At 37.0% G+C, this 21,066-nt stretch overlaps 1 protein-coding gene across 1 annotated transcript; it reads right to left on the reverse strand.

Annotated features, from left to right (window-relative positions):
• Positions 1 to 13,012: 13,012 nt before the first annotated feature.
• Positions 13,013 to 14,022, reverse strand: LOC114522375 (alpha-1A adrenergic receptor-like). Its single transcript, XM_028543046.1, has 2 exons — positions 13,187 to 14,022; positions 13,013 to 13,041 (listed from the first exon to the last, which is right to left on the reverse strand). The coding sequence occupies exons 1-2, from the start codon at positions 14,010 to 14,012 to the stop codon at positions 13,013 to 13,015; spliced, it is 855 nt and encodes a 284-aa protein (XP_028398847.1). The 5' UTR covers positions 14,013 to 14,022.
• Positions 14,023 to 21,066: the final 7,044 nt, after the last annotated feature.

A 21,066-nucleotide genomic window follows, 5' to 3' on the forward strand; every position in this document is an offset into this window, starting at 1 on the left:
TACCTAAATTACAACTCAGGAGAGACGTATTAAATTAAGCTTAGATCGGATTGTTATCTATAAGTGATATAGTTCCTCCTACTCATTGAAAATTCAGTTGAAGAACCAGTTATATATAGATACACGTACAGAAAATAAAAATTGCGCAGAATGTGCATGAGTGAGCGACTACTTAGGTGACGAGTCGGATTTTTCAAATGAAGAAGGGTTGAAGAATAACATGCAGCTGATGCAGTTTGTGAACATGTATAGCTAGGTGTATAAAAAAGGCAATCTATAACTACAATATACGAATTCCGTAAAAATAGAAAACTGCAACGTCTTGTCTTTTCTTGTTGTCATAACAATGATACAGAAAACACGGACTTAAATTTCTGCCACTAGTATTATTATTCATTATTCATGGTTTATTGAACACATTGCAATAGCGTGATACAGCTAAATTATTATGTGTTTACATCGTTGTAAAATTTCATACATTTAAAGTCCATCTAAGAATAAAATTACAGTGTATAATAGGGTTCATGCACTAAGAATATTAAAACTATTATAAGAATATATGTATTTATATATAGATCTAAAAATTATCTATATACAGTTATTGCAATACTTAATTATTTATATATATACGGTTATTGCAATATACTTATACATAGTATAAGTATATGTTCAACTCGCTCAACTCAACAGTTCAAGTGACATGCGAACATTATAACGTTACTCTGATGTCACGCTGTTCCATGATTCGGCAATATAGCATAAAATTAATATAGAAATGAATAATATCACGGTTGGAAAGTAGTGTTTTGTCGTAGTTATAGAGGCTTAAAGCGCTTCCGTGTGTTAACTCATCAATCTTTGCCGAAATCAAATATTCTATAAAGGTAAAATATTCTTCATCAGTGATAGATTTATTGATCCACGTTTGCATATATTGACATTTCATGTGCAATGAAAAACCATTTAACATAACTCATGACAAAGCTGATATATCATAGCTTTTTTTGGCCAATAGAAATATAATTTCATTGAATTATAATATATGTACTTTATCTATTACAGCTGCTGCGATGCATGATCGTATGCATTTTCATTCGCTTCTAAGATACGCGGTTTTGAAAACGCTATTGTTTTGAACGAAGCAAAATGAATACGTCGAGTTCAAACAGTCCAGTTCCACAGCGTGCAATCCATCTCTCGATATTAGTGATACTTAATATCCTCCTCTTACTAACTGGAGTGTTAGCAAACACTGCAGTCATCATTTACAACGTATTTCTGAACCACGAAAAGACTATCAGCAGCTGGCTCTTGGCAAATCTTGGATTGGCCGATCTCTTTGTATGTATAACACTCTATTCAAAAAAGATTTCTCGGTTCTTCCTCTATAAAAAGGAACACAACGAACTGTTTTGCAAAACGGGACGTTCCACCGTTCATGTTTCAATGTTCATTTCGCTAACAATGTTACTTCTGGTCACCGTGGATAGATATGTCTTCATTGCGAAGCCCTTGAAGTACGCAACAATTGTCACTTCGCGACGAATCAAAGCGGTTCTATGTTTTAATTGGTTGACAGCGGGTGCTCAATTTCCAATTGTGTATATTTATACCTATGAAACTAAAAAGGGAAAAGGAAAAGTTGAGTGTGAATACGTAAGGCAACTGAAGTGGTTGAACATCGTATTGCTGGCAATTCCCACTGTTGTCATAGCAATTCTCAACTGCAAAATCTTCAAGATTATTCGAGAGCAAAGTCAAAGACAAGGGATGATTTCAAGAATCATGTTACATACTGAACAAGTACAGTTAAATCAACTACAAAAGAAAGGACAGCCGAGAAAAGTACAGCGTAACCAAATACGGCCTAAACAAGAACAGCCTGAGCCAGAACAGCCTGAACAAAAACAGCCTGGACAAGAACAGCTTAAACAAGAACAGCCTAAACAAGAACAGCCTGAACAAGAACAGCCTGAACAAGAACAGACTGGACAAGAACAGACTGGACAAGAACAGCCTAAACAAGAACAGCTTAAACAAGAACAGCCTAAACAAGAACAGCCTGAACAAGAACCGCCTGAACGAGAACAGCCTGAACAAGAACCGCCTGAACGAGAACAGCCTGAACGAGAACAGTCTCAACAAGAACAGCCTAAACAAGAACAGCCTGAACAAGATCAGAATAAACAAGAACAGCCTGAACGAGAACAGCTTAAACAAGAACAGCCTGAACAAGAACAGCCTGAACGAAAAGAGCCGGAACAAGAACAGCTTCAACAAGAACAGCTTCAACAAGAACAGCTTCAACAAGAACAGCCTGAACAAGACATATCTCAGTTACGAATCCTCAAAAAAGAATGGAAAGTAATAAAGACTTTGGCTATTCTCTTTGCAGGGTTGACATGTTGTGTCGTTCCACTCCTCGTCATAAGAACTTTGAATTTAATCACAAACACCAATTTAGTGGGAATCGGGCGTCCTATTGTTCTGGAATTGATTGGCATAAACGCAATTGCCAATTCTTTCGTCTACGCCTTGAGACATGGAAAGTATAGAAAAGCTTATAGAAAATTATTTCGCTTCTACTTTATGCGCAAGACTAACTGATAAACTAATCATGAAACTATGTATACTGTAGCTGTATTACCTAAATTACAACTCAGAAGAGACGTATTAAATTAAGCTTGAATCGGATTGCTATTTATAAGAGATATAGTTCCTCCTAATCATTGAAGATTGAATTGAAGAACTATACATATATATAGTTATGCGTAGATACATATACTGATGTACAAAGGAATGATCGAAGTTGCGCAGCAAAGTGAGAGTCTACACTTGACGAGTCATTTCTGCCATGACTGACATGCGAGCATTATAACTTTACTTTGATGTCATATTGTCCCATAATGATTCGGCAATATAGCATAAATATAGAATAATCTTGTAAAGCAAATCAGTGACAATTAGGAGGTGTAAACAGCTTGAGACAATTTGACTAATATCAAGGCGAGAAGGAAAGTAATACGTTGCCGTAATTTGTTTTATTACTAGGTAGTTTAATTTTTCACTGTGGTTGCTACCCATTTCTCTTATGATTCTTTCAGCTGTAGTGGTATCTACCATGATCATTACATGTTTGCCACTTAGAGCATGTAGAAAATATTTAAGTGACAGAAAAACTGCTAGTGTTTCTAAGTCATTTATGTGTTTGTAAAACTCAGTTTGGCTCCAGAGACTACCAGTTGTTTTATTCCCCAAAGCACAGTCCCATCCTAATTTTAAGGCATCTGTCTGTATGGTTATATTAGGTTTCCCTCTAAGCGTTGGGTTAGATAGAGTATCAATGTTGTATATGAGTACATCCACCAGACCACCACTTCAGCTGAGGTTGCATAGAGGCATCAAACTCCTCTTTGTTTTATTTTTAGTGCTGCAATTTTGTCAGCTTCAGAAAATCTGTAGTATACTCTAAAGGGTAAAATTTCCAGATGTTCCAGCAAAAGACTACAGACTTGTCTTCGCGGGAAAACTCGCAAACTACGTATTTACGGGGCTCTTTCAGGTCTAGACACGTGAAAATGATGAATTTGGTTTTGCGCATTGTATCAGTACTGTTCAGAAAGGGATGAAAAATATTTATCGACTTGTCACAAAGTCAATATCTTACCGCCCGACTAGTTGTCTCAAAACTCGAGCAACATGCAATTACGGTGGAATTTCGTTTTGAACTAATCGACATATTTGTTTACATTTCTTAAGCACAGCCAATCAGAATACCTAAATTTTTAATACTTCATGTAAAATGGTAAATAATGAACCTTCTAATGGTCAAAATTTCTGCATTGTGATTGGGTTACTGAAAGCGTAACAAACTTGCTGATTGGTCTAAAATGAAATTCACTCTTGTCAACTTGACCACACTATTAGCTTTACTTCCTCATTTCACCTGACCATCAACTGAAGTCCAAAATCGGAAGCATTGGATCCCATCATATAACATTTCACAGAACTGCTTTGCGACGCTAGCACGCATCTAGTGTGCATGGAAATTGTATTCTTAAAAACTAAAACTTGTAGTGACTTATTCCGACTTCTATTTGCATAACCATGCATAATGAATGCCAAAACCACGCTGAAATGACAGTCATATGCCACTCCATTTAAAAGCAAACGGGTCGATTCAAGTGGGCCAGATGTCTTGAAGTCACGCTGCAACCTAGTGAAAACGAAATAAAGAAAATAATAACTGAAGAATGAATTCAACTGGGAATCAAGATGGTGGTTGTATTAAATCTGTGCCCATGATCGTCATGATACTAAGTTGTATTTTTCTTTTTCTTGGAGTGGTTGGAAACACAGCGGTCATTATTTATAACATTTATCTCAATCATGACCGAACTATCAGCAGCTGGTTGGTAACGAATCTTGCTATAGCTGATCTCTTGGTCTGCCTCACAGTGTATCCGAAAGGGATTTCTCTGTACTTTCTATGTAAACAGAAACAGGTCGACGTATTGAACCAAATAGGCCTTGCTACCATTCATGTATCCCTGTTCCTTTCTGTAATGATGTTGCTCTCCATCACCGTTGATAAATACCTTTTCATAGCAAAGCCTCTGCGATATCCGATCATTGTAACATCGCGAAGAATGAAGCTGATTCTTTGTGTCATTTGGCTAACTGCCGCCGCAGAGCTTGTCTTTGTCTATATTAAAAGGGAAATAAGACAGCCCCAACGGCAACAGGAAAGACGGAGATTCGATCATCGACCTCGGTTAAATTCAGTGAAACCATTTATATTGTCGACTACAATTCTATTGTTAATTCCAATTGTTGTCATAACAATTCTCAACTACAAAATTTTGAAAATCGTTCAGAGACAAAGGAAACGGGTGGCTTCAGAAACCGTGGCGAATCCTGAACTAGAAAGATCAAAACAAATACGGCCTGTACAAGCAAAACTTGAGCAAGTACAGCCTGGACAAACAGGACCTGAACAAACACAGCAAAAACATAACATAGTTTGGTTACGTCAGCTTCTGAAGCAAGTTAAAATCATAAAAACATTCGCTATTATATTTGGAGTACTGATATTTTGTTTCGTTCCATATTTTATTATAATAACAGTTACGTCAACCGGTTGTAGCTCGTGTTTGTACAGTTTCAAACCAATTCGAATTTTACGGATTAGAATTGCTCAGGAAGTGGTTGGCATAAACTCGATTTTTAATGCCTTTATCTATGCGTTAAGGCATAAAGAGTACATCAGAGCTTATAAAAAACTATTTCTTAGCCTTAGGAAACTTTATGGGAATAGCCAATGAAGTAATTTTCAATACTGAAGTAATTTTCAATGCCTAGGAACAATTATAGTAGCAATTTCTTATCAGAAATTTCAGCAAACTGAACAGATCACTTGATATACTTCCTCCTAATTGAGATTCGGCGCATAAACCGAAGCCGTTTTAAAATACTCTCATAAATCTTGTGATTGCCTGAACCTGCATCTTAATAATAATATGTACTTTATTGACAATTAGACTATTTACATCGAAATATTCCAGCTCAGTTGTTCAATAAATACATAATTTTGTTTTCCATTTTGAACTTATCCACAGTTTAAGCCTTAAACCCAAACGCCCTTTCGATCAACTGGCTCCAGATTAAAAATTAAATGGTGTCAGCCAAGCGGTGTGTGTGTGTGTGTGTTAATTGTAGGGGTCATTTGAGACTATTTTGCATGAATCTATTTTATTCTTGACATCGTCAATCTTTATTTAAACTTATCTTAAAATAAGCAAAAATATCAAGGACTTGTTCGAGCGCGAACCCTCGCAAACTATTTCTCGGCGGGTCGCCTTGAGGTCCAGACACACGAAATTGATTATGCTTATTTTATTGATCAGCAATGTTCAGAAAAAATAAACTCATCATTTACCGATTTGTTGCCAAGTCAATATTTTACCGCCCAACTAATGGACTCAAAACGTGACCACAAAATACAATGTTTGGATTGTTAGCTTTCCTCTATAACATAAGTGGAAGGTATAACTTGCGTAATGAACGGAAATGCAAAATTAAAAAGCTGCGATATTTGCAATAAAAACAAACGTGATGATTCAAGTGGCCAGATGTCTCAACTGAGTGCAATTCATGACGCCATATACCAACTGCCGATTTTAAAAAAGAAATAAAAAAATGAATTTAACTCGAAAACAAGATCGTGACTACCTGGAATCGATGAAATTAATCTTTATGATACTTAGTTTTCTTTTTCTTTTTATTGGAGTGGTTGGAAATATGGCGGTCATAATTTGTAACATATATCTGAACCACGGGCGAACTATCAGCAGCTGGTTGGTTACGAATCTTGCTGTGGCCGATCTTTCGGTCTGCTTCACAATCTATCTGAAAGTTATTCTACGGTACTTCCGGCTACGTGGAGGGGAATATCACGAAGTATTAGAAAAGTTAGGCTATGCTACCATTCACGTATCGCTGTTCCTTTCAATGATGATGTTGCTCGCCATCACTGTTGACAAATACCTCTTCATAGCAAAGCCTCTGCGATATCCAATCATTGTAACATCGCGAAGAATGAAGCTGATTCTGTGTGTCATTTGGCTAACTGCCGCCATACAGCTTCTCTCTGTCTATATCAAAGACGAAATAAGACAGCCCCAACGGCAACAGGGGAGACGGAAGTTCGATAATGGTTTTCGGCTAAAATCGATGAAACCACTTACGCTGTCGTTCACAATATTACTCTTAATTCCTGTTGTTGTCATAACAATTCTCAACTACAAAATTTTGAAAATCGTTCAGAAGCAAAGGAAACGGATAGCTTCAGAAACTGTGTTAAATCCTGAACTAGGTCTAGAAAGATTAGATCAAATTCAGCCTTCACAACGAACGGAGCCTGTAGAACAAGCAGAATCTGTACGAACACAGCAGGAACATAACATAGCCTGGTTACGTCAGCTCCTGAAGCAAGTTAAAGCCATAAAAACGTTCGCTATTATATTTGGAGTACTGATATTTTGTTTTGTTCCCTATTTTATTGTCATGGCGCTAAAGCTAAGCGGCTGCAGTTCGTGCCTCAGTGATGACAGATCAGCACATCGTTTACAGCTTCGCGTCGTAACGGAGGTGGTTGGCATAAACTCAATTGCTAATTCCTTTATCTATGCATTGAGACATAGAAAGTACATCAGAGCTTATAAGAAACTCTTTTCCACTCTGTGGGAACGCCTAAAGAAGTAATTTCCCATAAAGAATACTTAGTTTTGAAAACAACTATAACCACAATTTGTTAGTTAGCATTAAATGACTGAAGGCCCGTTCAGATGTCGAACTTTTCATGTGCTGAATTGAATGCAAATGAACTTAAACAATCAATAACACAGAAAGAATTAGCTGTGTATTCAGCTAATTAGCCATTTCCCAATCGAGCAGGATACTGGGTCTATTCGCGAACCGCAAAGCATTTATGTACTGTTTGGAGGGACAGGAAATATAAGTTTGAAATGATTTGTCCATAGATGCTTTGCGGTTTGAGACTAGACCCAGCACGCTGCTCGGGTTAACGGACGAAAGCTTTGCGGTAGTAAATACTCACGTGGTGTACCTAAAAAGGCTAAAAGCTAAATTACTTATGATGTCACCATGCAAACATACAAGAATATTTTAATTAACGAAGACTTTAGATCATAACATGCAGCCGCGGCAGTAGAAGCGTTCGGAAAAATATCAAGCAACTCATTTGCTCAAATTTAGCCGTTGGCTTACGGAGTTCATCAAATATTTAAAAACTCGTAACTTCCGGTTTCCAATGGACCAATCATATGCGTCTATTTATTCTATTATCCAATAGAATTAGAGATTGGTCTATTCGAAACCGGAAGTTATGAGTTTTTCAAGGAGTTTTTCAAATATTTGATGAACTGATAAATTTGAGCAAATGAATTACTCGATAGTTTTCGGAACGCTTCTATTGCCGCGACTGTGGCATTTGGTTCGGCACATGAAAAGTTCGACCTCTGAAACATGCATGAGGCTGCCACGATAGTACCAGTTCGTAAATCTGATCAAATATTATGATCAGACGCCGCTTATGTAAACTGCTAGTATGAAATAATAATACCTCGCCTTAAGTCGAAACATCAAGAAGCGTTTTTGTCTATTTTAGACAGTCGTTATACCATCTAAGACATCGTTTGCAGCATTCCAAAAGACTTATTAATACACAGAGGTGACATAGTATAGTAGATACAGTCATACATAAAGAAATGACTTTTAATCATTGGCATCAACGTATTTATTTAATATTCAGTTAAAACATATTTAACATATATTACATGGGTAGGTGACAAAATACCTCTCGTAATGCAAATCGTTCACAGAGGCGGTTCTACTCTAAGCTAGTGTTTTTATACGTGGGAAACTTTACGTCGGAAATTTTTTTTTTAATTTTTGCATAATTATTGGATAACAAATACCGCGTAGCACAAAGTAGAGACTATACAGAATATAAATTCGGTCGTCGGCACCTATGATGTTCTGCGTGCCCCACTCAGTTCACGCTGTACTACTCGTGGTTTATTTATTTTCAGTCTCGTTATAACAACTTGAAGTCTATACTTTATAAACCGTCTTTACACGGAGCCTACTGATGTATTGCTAAGTTTGAAAATGTTAACAAATAAACGATGAACAGAAAAAATATGAACAACGAAATTTCACGCACTATGTAAAATGTTTGAAACTAAACATTCCTAGAAGCTGCTGAAACGGTAACTAAGAACTAATAGACTTTCACAAAGTCCTTATCAACTGACGTCATTTTTTCATTTCGCGCGGTATCACTCTTAAGTTTCGGTAGTGTCGCAGCTCCTCGCAAGAATGATTTTCATTGGCTGAACTTTACAATACATTTCTGTTTCAACCAATAGCATAGCTTCGTTTTTTAGAAAGCATAGACTGAAAACATTGTGCAATTCAGCGAAAGCTTCCGAGAGCTGTGACATGTCCCTTAAGATTAAAATACTTTGATCGTGAGGCTGGACGTGGGGCAAGTCTATTAAGAACTAAAAGACGATGTCGGTGATTAACCATCAATAGCGATATCATGTGATAATTCCATGTGCGGTAATAAGATCAATATACATATTTAATCATTCACATTAGATTAAGGTTCGGATTAGGTTTAAAGTTGATTAGGGTTAGCCCTAATCCTAAATCTGTCTAGAACATGGATCTTTATCTAACCTCAAGCATTTAATTCGTGCATTTAGGAAATTCTTGAAAATTATTGTCGGGGTATCCTCAATGTAAACTCGTTCCCAGGACTTCTAAGCTAAACACGAAGGAAAGATCCATGGTCTAGTATATAAGGTATATGAATATGTACTTATTATTGGTCTGTGCAATGATTGCCTTGCAGGCGTTTACAAAGTTAGTTACAGGCGTGCCCGAAAGGTAGAAAAGAACTTCAGAAAAGCCTTCCTGTATCTTCTATGTCTTAATGCATATACGAAGGCATTTGCAATTGAGTTTATACCAATCAGGTGTAACACAATATGTATTGCAAGTTTAGGACCGTCGTCGGAGAGACACGTTTGGCTGCAAAATAATTGAAGCAGCGTAATGATAATATATGGAACAAAGCAACATGTCAAAATAGCGAAAATAATGGCAAATGTTATTACTGCTTTCAATTCTTTTACGATGTGATGTAACCAGGCTATGTATTGCTCGCTCGATCGTTCCGTATGTTCGGAGTTTGATTTCTTTTCGCGTTCTTGTGCTGGTCTTTGTTGTTCATCACTACTCTGTAGTGGTCCGGCCGGCTGAATGTCTTCCAACTTTACTTGCTCAGACTGTAGTCCAGTTTCTGAAGCCATTCGTTGTCGCTGTTCTCGAACGATCTTCAACATCTTGTAGTTCAGAATTGCAATGATAGCAATGGGCGTTGGCAATAGAAATGTGTGAAACGGCATCAATTTATAATATAGAGATTTTCCGCCCACCATGTAGACAGAAAAGAGAACTAAAAGCAACGATGCTGCAACCAGCCAAATACAAAGGACAGCTACCTTCATTCGTCTCGATGTTACGATGAATGGGTATTTCAAAGGCTTTGCAATGAACACGTATCTATCAACGGTAATGAACAGCAGAAACATCATGGAAAGAAAAGACAAAACACGAGGTGCCGATAAACCTTTCTTCCAAATTAGATCTTCATCCAGAAAGAATGCAATAATTTTCATTGGATAAAGTGTTAGACAGACCAAAAGATCAGCAATTGCAAGGTTCGTAACCAACCAGCTGCTTGAAGTTTTGTCTTGGTTCAGATATATGTTATAAATGATGACCGCCATATTTCCCAATATTCCAATAATTACGAAGCGGAAATTAAGTGCCAGAAGGAACCAGGAGAATTCTTCGTCATCTTCATTTTCATGAGTTAAATTGCACATTTTGCTTCTTGCTCGGTTTTTGTTGTCGACCGTATAGAGCTAGCCTACGTGCAGACAAAAGTGCCCAAAAACATCTGGTAACACTTGAAACGTCGGCGACCTTTGTAGACAAAACTTGAGTGATCTTGAAAGAGAAGACTGCACCATAGCGCAATTGAAATGAAAAGAATTATAATGACGAAGGTCGCCAGGTAAAAATCTACTTTTTTAAAATTAAAACGTCCAAACAGCAACATTTTGTTCAGCCTCAAAGTTTATAAACATAACGGCTCTAATTTATTTAAAAATATTTAATTTATTCAACGGCTCGATATGGATTGTGGGATACGTTGTCAAAAATGCCGTCTACATCGAACGAAATGGAGTGAGGTATTTACAATTTTCGTCCGAGAACTTAACGAATTCTTGACGAAAACGAAACCTGTGATTACCTAATGTTTCTTTACATAATTTATTCCTGCGTTAAGGTGACTAAATGATATAAAATGCCGGTATTAAGAATGAATAATTCGTATGAATGGCGCAATAAACTGTAATAAAACTTGGAACGATATTTACGCCGCCTTCTTTGGTGCCTAAATTGAAGGTGGTTTTTCTGAGTTTTTGAGAACGTTTGAGACTGACTTAAAACCTCACTATCTGCAGTATCTGGGAATGTTTTGAATTAGTAAAATAAGTTGATTTGCTAATTTTTAGAAAGAGTGAACAGGAAACAGAGTAAGAAACTCAGTGTTTTGCTTCGTGTTTTGGGATTGACGAAGTATAGTGCTGAATGACAGATCAGCACATTTGCAGCTTTGCGTCGTAACGGAGGTGGTTGGCATAAACTCAATCGCTAATTCCTTTATCTATGCATTGAGACATAGAAAGTACATCAGAGCTTATAAGAAACTCTTTTCTACTCTGTGGGAACGCCTAAAGACTATAACCACAATTTGTTAGTTAGCATTGAATGACTGAAGGCACGTTCAGATGTCGAACTTTTCATGTGCTGAATTGAATGCAAATGAACTTAAACAATCAATAACAAAGAAAGAATTAGCTGTGTATTCGAGTAATTGCGCTGATGAACGCGCGCGGGTTAACGGACGAAAGCTTTGCGGTAGTAAATACTCACGTGGTGTACCTACAACCTAAATTACTTATGATGCCACCATGCAAACATACAAGATTATTTTAATTAACGAAGACTTTAGCTCATTACAGTCGCGGCAATAGAAGCGTCCCGAAAAATATCAAGCGACTCATTTGCTCAAATTTAGCAGTTGGCTTACGGAGTTCATCAATTATTTAAAACTCCTAACTTCCGGTTTCGAATGGACCAATCATATGCGTCTATTTATTTTGTTATCCAATAGAATTAGAGATTGGTCTATTCAAAACCGGAAGTTATGAGTTTTTTAAGGAGTTTCTCAAATATTTGATGAACTCCGTAAGCAAACTGATAAATTTGAGCAAATGAATTACTCGATATTTTTCGGAACGCTTCTATCGATTGTGACATTTGCGGTTCGGCACGTAAAAAGTTCGACGTCTGAAACAGGCCCGAGGCTGCCGCGATAGTACCAGTTGGTAAACTGATCAGATGGACGCCGCTTAGGTAAACTGGTTTGGCGGTCTAAGATTGAATCGTGAATGAATCATACTGCTAGTATGAAATAATAATACCTCGCCTTAAGTCGAAACGTCAAGAAGCGTTTTTGTCTATTTTAGACAGTCGTTATACCATATAAGACATCGTTTGCAGCATTCCAAAAGACTTATTAATACACAGAGATGACATAGTATAGTAGATACAGTCATACGTAAATAAATAACTTTTAATCATTGGCATTAACGTATTAATTTAAAATTCAGTTAAAACATATTTAACATATATTACATGAGCAGGTGAATTTAGTAAAGCGACGTCCAATATACATGACAAAATAATTCTCGTAATGGAAATCGTCCACAGAGGCAGTTCTACTTTAAGGTAGTATTTTTTTACTCGTGGGAAACTTTACACCAGAAAACTTAAATTTTTTCTAAATTTTTCATTATTATTGGATACCAAATACCGCGTAGCCCAGAGTGGAGACTATACAGAATATAATTTCGGTCGTCAGCACCTATGATGTTCTGCGTGCCCCACTCAGTTTACTCTGTACTACTCGTGGTTTATTTGTTTTAAGTCTCGTTATATCAAAACTTACTACTGATGTATTGCTAAGTTTGAAAATGTTCACAAATAAACGGTGAACAGAAAAATATGAATAACGAAATTTCACACACTTTGTAAAATGTTTTATTAGGGTTAGCCCTAATTCTAAATCCGTCTAGAAAATGGATCTTTATCTAACGTCAAGCATTAAATTCATGCATTTAGGAATTACTCGAAGTGTAACCTCGTTCCCAGGACTACTAGAAGTGGCCGAAGGAAAGATCTTTGGTGTAGAATATAAAGTATACGAATATGTATTTATTATTCGTCTGTGCAATGTTTACGGAACCAGTCAGTTACCGCCGTGCCCGAAAGGTAGAAAAGAACTTCAGAAAAGCCTTCCTGTATCTTCTATGTCTTAATGCATATACGAAGGCATTAGCAATTGAGTTTATACCAATCAGCTGTAAAACAATATGTTTTGCGAGTAACGCGTGGCCCGAGAAACACGTTTGGCAGCAAAATGATTCAAGCAAAATAATGATAATAAATGGAACAAAACAACATGTCAGAATAGCGAAGATAATGGCAAATGTCTTTACTGCTTTCAATTCTTTTACGATGTGATGTAACCAGCCTATGTATTGATCGCTCGATCGCTCCGTATGTTCGGAGTTTGATTTTTCTTCGCGTTCTTGTGCTGGTCTTTGTTGTTCATCACTACTCTGTGTTGGTCCGGCCGGCTGAATGTCTTCCAACTTTACTTCCTCAGACTGTAGTCCAGTTTCTGAAGCCATTCGTTGTCGCTGTTCTCGAACGATCTTCAATATCTTGCAGTTTAGAAATGCAATGATAGCAATGGGAGTTGGCAATAGAAATGTGTGAAGCAACTTGGGTAATTTTTGTTCAGATTTCTCGACCGTCACGTATACAGAAACAAAAACTAAAAGCAAGAACGCTGCAACCAGCCAAATACAGCGGATAGCTACCTTAATTCGTCCTGATGTTACGATCAATGGGTATCTCAGAGGCTTTGCAATGAACACGTATCTATCAACGGTAATGAACAGCAGAAACATTGTGGAGAGAAGAAGCGAAACATATGTTGTTGAATTACCTATCTTCAAATTTTTGATAGCGTCGTCTTTATCAAGCAGAAAGAACTCGGCGATTTTTCTTGGATAAAGTGATAAACAGACCAAAAGATCAGCAATTGCAAGGTTCGTAACCAACCAGCTGCTTGAAGTTTTGTCTTGGTTCAGATATATGTTATAAATAATGACCGCCATATTTCCCAATATTCCAATGATTAAGAAGAGGATGTTAAGTACCAGAAAGATCGGCAAGAATTCTTCGTCATCTCCAGCATCATCAGTTGAATTGCACATTTTGCTTCTTGCTCGGTTTTCGTTGTCGACCGTATAGAGCTAGCCTACGTGCAGCTAAAAGTGCCCAAAAACATCTGGTAACACTTGAAACGTCGGCGATCTTTGCAGGCAAAACTTCTTGAGTGATCTTGAAAGAGAAGACTGCTCTATAGCGCAAAGCGCAAACTGGAGTTCAGCAAATTCAGCCATTCAAATTTGGCGCCAGGAAATTTCGGTGAATTGAAATAAAAAAATTATAATGACGACGGTCCTCAAGTGAAAATCCACTTCTTTAAAATTAAAACTTCCGAACAAAGACATTTTTTTTAGCTTCAAAGTTTATAAATATAACAGCTTTAATTATGCATTTAGAAAATATTCAATTTATTCAACGGTTCGATAGGGATGAGTGAAGTATTGACAATTTTCATCCGAAAACGTAACGAATTCTTGACGAAAATCAAACCTGTGATTACGTAATGTTTTTTTACATAATTTATTCCTGCGTTAAGGTGGCTAAATGATATAAAATGCCGGTATTAAGAATAAATAATTCGCATGAATGGTGCAATAAACTGTAATAAAACCTGGAACGATAACTACGCCGCCATCTTTGATGCCTAAATTGAAGGTGGTTTTTCTGAGTTTTTGAACGTTTGAGACTGACTTAAAACCTCACTATCTGCAGTATCTGGGAATGTTTTGAATTAGTAAAATAGGTTGATTTGCTAATTTTTAGAAAGAGTGAACAGGAAACAGAGTAAGAAACTCAGTGTTTTGCTTCGTGTTTTGGGATTCACGAAGTATAGTGCTGAATGACAGATCAGCACACTTGCAGCTTCGCGTCGTAACGGAGGTGGTTGGCATAAACTCAATCGCTAATTCCTTTATCTATGCATTGAGACATAGAAAGTACATCAGAGCTTATAAGAAACTCTTTTCTACTCTGTGGGAACGCCTAAAGAAGTAATTTTCCATAAAGAATACTTAGTTTTGAAAACAACTATAACCACAATTTGTTAGTTAGCATTGAATGAATGAAGGCCCGTTAAGATGTCGAACTTTTCATGTGCTGAATTGAATGCAAATGAACTTAAACAATCAATAACAAAGAAAGAATTAGCTGTGTATTCAAGTAATTGCACTGATGAACGCGCGCGGGTTAACGGACCGAAAGCTTTGCGGTAGTAAATACTCACGTGGTGTACCTACAAGCTAAATTACTTATGATGTCACCATGCAAACATACAAGAATATTTTAATTAACGAAGACTTTAGCTCATTACAGTCGCGGCAATAGAAGCGTTCCAAAAAATATCAAGCGACTCATTTGCTTAAATTCAGCAGTTGGCTTACGGAGTTCATCAATTATTTAAAACTCCTAACTTCCGGTTTCGAATGGACCAATCATATGCGTCTATTTATTTTAATATCCAATAGAATTAGAGATTGGTCAATTCGAAACCGGAAGTTATGAGTTTTCAAGGAGTTTTTCAAATATTTGATGAACTCCGCAAGCCAACCGATAAATTTGAGCAAATGAATTTCTCCATAGTTTTTGGAACGCTTCTATTGCCCGCGACTATGGCATTATGTTTGGTACATGAAAAGTTCGACGTCTGAAACAGGCCTGGGGCTGCCGTGATAGCACCAGTTCGGAAATCTGATCAGATGTGAAGATCAGACGCCGCTTAGGTAAACTGGTTTGGCGGTCTAAGTTTGAATCATGAATCGCACTGCTAGTATAAAATAATATACCTCGCCTTTGGTCGAAACGTCAAGAAGCGTTTGTGTCTATTTTAGACAGTCGTTATACCATATAGGACATCGTTCCAAAAATTTCTGCAATCACAAAATTTGCGGCATTCCAAAAGACTTATTAATACATGGAGGTGACATAGTATAGTAGATACAGTCATACATAAAGAAATGAATTTTAATCATTAGCATTAACGTTAAACATATTTAACATTTATCAGTACATGAGCAGGTGAATTTAGTAAAGCGAAGTCAAACATACAAGACAAAATACCTCTCGTAATGCAAATCGTTCACAAAGGCGGTTCTACTCTAAGCTAGTGTTTTTTATACGTGGGAAACTTTACACCGGGAAACTTCGATTTTTTCTAAATTTTGCATAATTATTGGATAACAAATACCGCGTAGCACAGAGTAGAGACTATACAAAATATAATTTCGGTCGTCGGCACCTATGATGTTCTGCGTGCCCCACTCAGTTCACGCTGTACTACTCGTGGTTTATTTGTTTTTAGTCTCGTTGCATCAACTTGAAGTCTATACTTTATATTCGTCTTTATACGGGGCCTACTGATGTATTCTGCTATACAAGTTTAAAAATGTTCACAAATAAACGATGAACCAAAAAATATGAATAACGAAATTTCATGCACTGTGTAAAATAGCGATATCATGTTATAATTTCATGTGCGGTAGTGTGACGAATTTTAATCCGTCTGTGTGGGTGTCGGCAAATATATCTTCATAGACAGAATTTCAGTATATATATTTTTATATTTTTCCTACAAAGAACTAAGACTAAAACTATTAAAGTATAATTGCTATTAAAGTTTCTCAAGCTACGGTATACTTGCTTTCTTCGGCGAATTGTTCCTTTCCTGTGGTTTCTGCAACTAGCTGCGATAATCCCGATATCAGAGCTCTCCCGAATAACTTCGCTTACACGTTTACAACGTAGTGTCTTGCTCAAGTCACTGAAGACTATAACAGAGCATTTGATCATTGAAGATCTACCATTTGATCATTGAAGATCCATATAATGTAAAGTGCGACGCTTCACGTAATTCGTACGCTTTAGTTTATCGAGTATATTTCAGTTTGTAGACCACTCCTTAATCGGTTCTACTTCAACATAAGTTCTGCTTCGTTCTGCCTCAGTGTTCACTGATGATCGCCTTTTATTCCCTCGTAGCTTGATTATAAATTCTATACGTATAATCTCGTAGCTTGATTATATATTCTATATGTACAATAATTTATTATTCTACTGGCTCCCTGGGCTACACCTTCCCACCAAAGATCATATTACGTATGTAATAGATCCCAGATAAATTATTTACATTACTTTTTTTTTTTTTTTTTTAATTTATTAAAAATACAAACAGTTAGCAAGAATAGTTCAGAATGGAAACGTACCCGAGGGGGAGATACAAACGAAATTTCCCTTGGGACTGAACGATCGACCTGTTGCACGTTGAAATCTTATGGTATTCTACTGAGCGCATCCACATTCACATGCTTCTCTCCACACTTATGTTCAACTTCAATATCATATTCCTGAAGGGTTAAACTCCATCGCAATAACTTTCTATTCTTGTTTTTAACCTGGTTTAACCAAACCAAAGGGTTATGATCCGTTTGAAGTATAAATTTTCTCCCAAACAAATAATACCTAAATGTCTCAACTGCCCAAACTATTGCTAGACACTCTTTCTCAGTGGTAGACAACTTCATTTCTCGAGGTTGTAGCTTCCTACTAGCAAACACAACAGGATGATCCTGACCTTCACTGTCTAATTGACAAAGTATTGCTCCTACACCATGATCTGACGCATCTACTTGCAATATAAACAATTCATCCCAATGTGGGGGTCTTAGGATTGGGGGTGATTTCAAAAAAGATTTTAATTCTTTAAATGCCCTTTCACACGCATCGGTCCATCGTACACGTGTAGGCTCAATTTTTCTCGTCAGATTAGTCAAAGGGATTGCAATATCTGCATAGTTTTTTATAAACCTACGGTAATACCCAGTGAGTCCCAAAAATGAGCGGACTTGTTTTTTGGTTTCAGGTCTAGGAAACTTTTCTATGGTATGTACTAACGCATCTCGAGGTTTTATGGTGTCCCTACCAACCAGGTGACCAACAAAATCTACAACAGACTTGGCAATCTTACATTTGGAAGGTCTTGCGCACAATTTAGCTTTACGTAACCTTTCGAGAACTTTTCTAAGATGTAATATATGTTCTTCAAACGTTGAATATGTATCTATCTCAACATCATCAATATAAGCATCGGCAAAGGCTTCCAAACCTTGTAACACTTTATCTCGCATCATTCGTTGAAAAGTGGCGGGTGCTGTTTTCATGCCAAACGGCATAACGATAAATTCAAATAGACCTCGAGGGGTAATAAATGCTGATTTTGGGATGGTTTCCTCGTCTAAAGGAATTTGCCAATACCCCTTAGTTAGATCAATAGTAGAAATAAACTTAGCCTTAGCAATCTTTTCGAGCATTTGATCTGTGCGTGGCATAGGATATGCATCCATTTTAGTTACGCGATTTAATTTACGATAATCGACACAAAATCGAATATTTCCATCTGGTTTTGGAACTATAACTACAGGCGATGCCCAAGGACTAATTGAGGGTCGAACTATCCCCATTTCTAACATCTGATCCAATTCTTTATTTACCGCATTCACTAAACTTTGTGGAATCCGATATGGACTAGAATGAATTGGACTTGCCTGACCTGTGTCAATAGTATGCACAGCTACATTTGTTCGACTCGGAATGTTTGAAAAAACATCCGAATATTCCTTAAGTAATTCTCGAACCTCTACGGTTTGTGTCTCACTTAATTCCGATGAAATTTCGACATCTTCCCACGTCTCATCCTTTTCAACAGAGGGAAAACTATGCTCATGTGATAAATGCTCAGAAAGTGGTCCTGAGGGAGCAAAACTACTTATTTCCTCTCGAGTTTTCCAAAGCCTTAATAAGTTGATATGATAAGTCCGTTTTTGTTTTCGCCCCTTTTCTCGATCTAATTCATAATTCAAACCGTTCGACCCAACTTTAATGACAGTGTAAGGACCCTGCCATTTGCTTTCGAGTTTACTCCCAGGCGTTGGTAATAATACCAATACTTTATCGCCAATCTGAAATTTCCTATGTGAACTTTTCCGATCATAGTACTCTTTTTGCTTAGCTTGACTTTTTTTTGTAATTTCATGAACAATATTTTGCATTTGACTCAGTCGTCGTCGTGCATCTAATACGTAACTTATCGCATCTTTAGGTAAAGATTCTTTGCGAACCCAAGTTTCTTTAATTAAGGAGAAGGGCCCCCGTACACTCCTGCCATATAATAATTCAAACGGTGAGTACCCGGTCGACTGACACGGAACTTCACGATACGCAAACAATACGTAAGGTAAATACTTGTCCCAGTTATCAATTTGATTCATTACAAATTTCTTAAGCATATGTTTTAATGTACCGTTAAATCTTTCAACCAAACCATTAGCCTCGGGGTGATAAACAGACGTTTTAATATGCGAAATGCCTAATAATTCGTACAACTGTCTCATCAATTGTCCAATTAAATTAGACCCTTGGTCAGAGACTATTTCATTTGGTAAACCCACACGGGAAAATACACTAATTAGTGCTTCAGCAATAACGCGAGAATGAGTTGTTTTTAACGGAATTGCTTCCGGATATCGAGTAGCGTAATCAATTAAGGTCAAAACATATTTATATCCTGTTTTTGTTTTTGGTAATTCCCCTATCAAATCAATTGCAATCTTCTTAAATGGATCAGATACCGTAGGGACTGGATTTAGTGGAGCTCTACTTACAACTACTTTGCGGGCCACTAATTGACATTGTGGACACGTTGCGCAATAATTTTTTACATCTGTATATAAGTATGGCCATGCAAAATGTCGATTTATTCTTTCGTACGTTTTATCTTGTCCCATATGCCCAGCAAGTGGAATAGAGTGACCTATTCTCAATATTTCTGGCCTATATGCTTCTGGAGCCACAACCCTGTCAATAAAGGGTAATCCATCATGCGGATATTTTGTGAATTTTCTATGCATAATAATACCATTTAGATAAAAATAACCATCTGTGTCTTCCGGTGGTACATTTAAAACAGTTAAATTATCTAAAGTAACATCTTTCTTCTGATCATTAATCAATTGCGAATGACTACGATCTAAAATATTTGTTTTCAATTCACAGCTATTTTCGGAGGAATCTGCAACTGGTTCTTTTACGCCTACTTTGTCGAGATCAGATTCCGCTATAACATTGTTATCTTCACCAAATAATTTAGTTAATTCAAGTGTCCCGGATAATTCATCTTTTTCAGATTCCTTAGGAGTTAAAGTCTTAATAGCGAGTTCATTTTGTTTATCTGTCAACTTATCCAGTCTAGTTTGTGCTTTCATAAGCGCTGCTTGTCTTCGAGTAACAGCTAACGCGGACTTATCCTTATCATACCCCACCGTTGGTTCTACATTTAAGTCGACAGCTTGCTCCCAATGATCAAGCAAATTTTTCTTGGCTAAGGACTTACCATAAGACGAACGCCCAAGTAAGCAATCTACAGGGAGATTTCTCATAACCCCCACTAATTCCCGATATACCCCTTGCTCACTATGTATGGTTACCCATGCTAAAGGGACTTCAACTCTATCACCATTTGCAGTGACAACTGTAATATTTTCACCCGTAAAATTATTTTTACTAACTAGCTTTTCATGCACCAAAGTCCTTGAACAACCCGAATCAATTATCATTTGGACTCTGTTCCCATTCAAATTCCCTATTATATAGCTTCCAAGGGTATTATACCCCTTAGTCATTCCTAACAATGCGCCGGCATTTTGATTTTTTGTTCTTTTTCTGCACTCATGCGCATAATGCCCTTTCTCTTGGCAATTAAAGCATTTAATTTTTGACTTATCCAATTTATCTCGAAATTTCCCAAACTCTGGCTTGAGTTTGACTCCGTCTAAATTTCCCTTATTATATTCATGAACTTTTTCTCCCATTTTGCCAAAATTATCACTCCTAAATTTATTATCATTTCTTTTTGCACTAACATATTTACCATCAATTAAAGGTCCCTTTCTACTTTGTACATAATCATTTGCTAAATTTGCTAATTCGTCTGCGGTATTAGGTTTTTTTTCTTTCAACCACACTCGTAATTCAGGGCCAACCCCATCTAACAATCGTTCTATGACTATTTGTTCTAGTATTTTTTCCCGGTCATCTATGGCCTCTGCCACA

This window comes from Dendronephthya gigantea, unplaced genomic scaffold, assembly GCF_004324835.1.
Source record: "Dendronephthya gigantea isolate DGI-Jeju-01 unplaced genomic scaffold, DenGig_1.0 000022F, whole genome shotgun sequence".
Classification (NCBI taxonomy): domain Eukaryota; kingdom Metazoa; phylum Cnidaria; class Anthozoa; order Malacalcyonacea; family Nephtheidae; genus Dendronephthya; species Dendronephthya gigantea.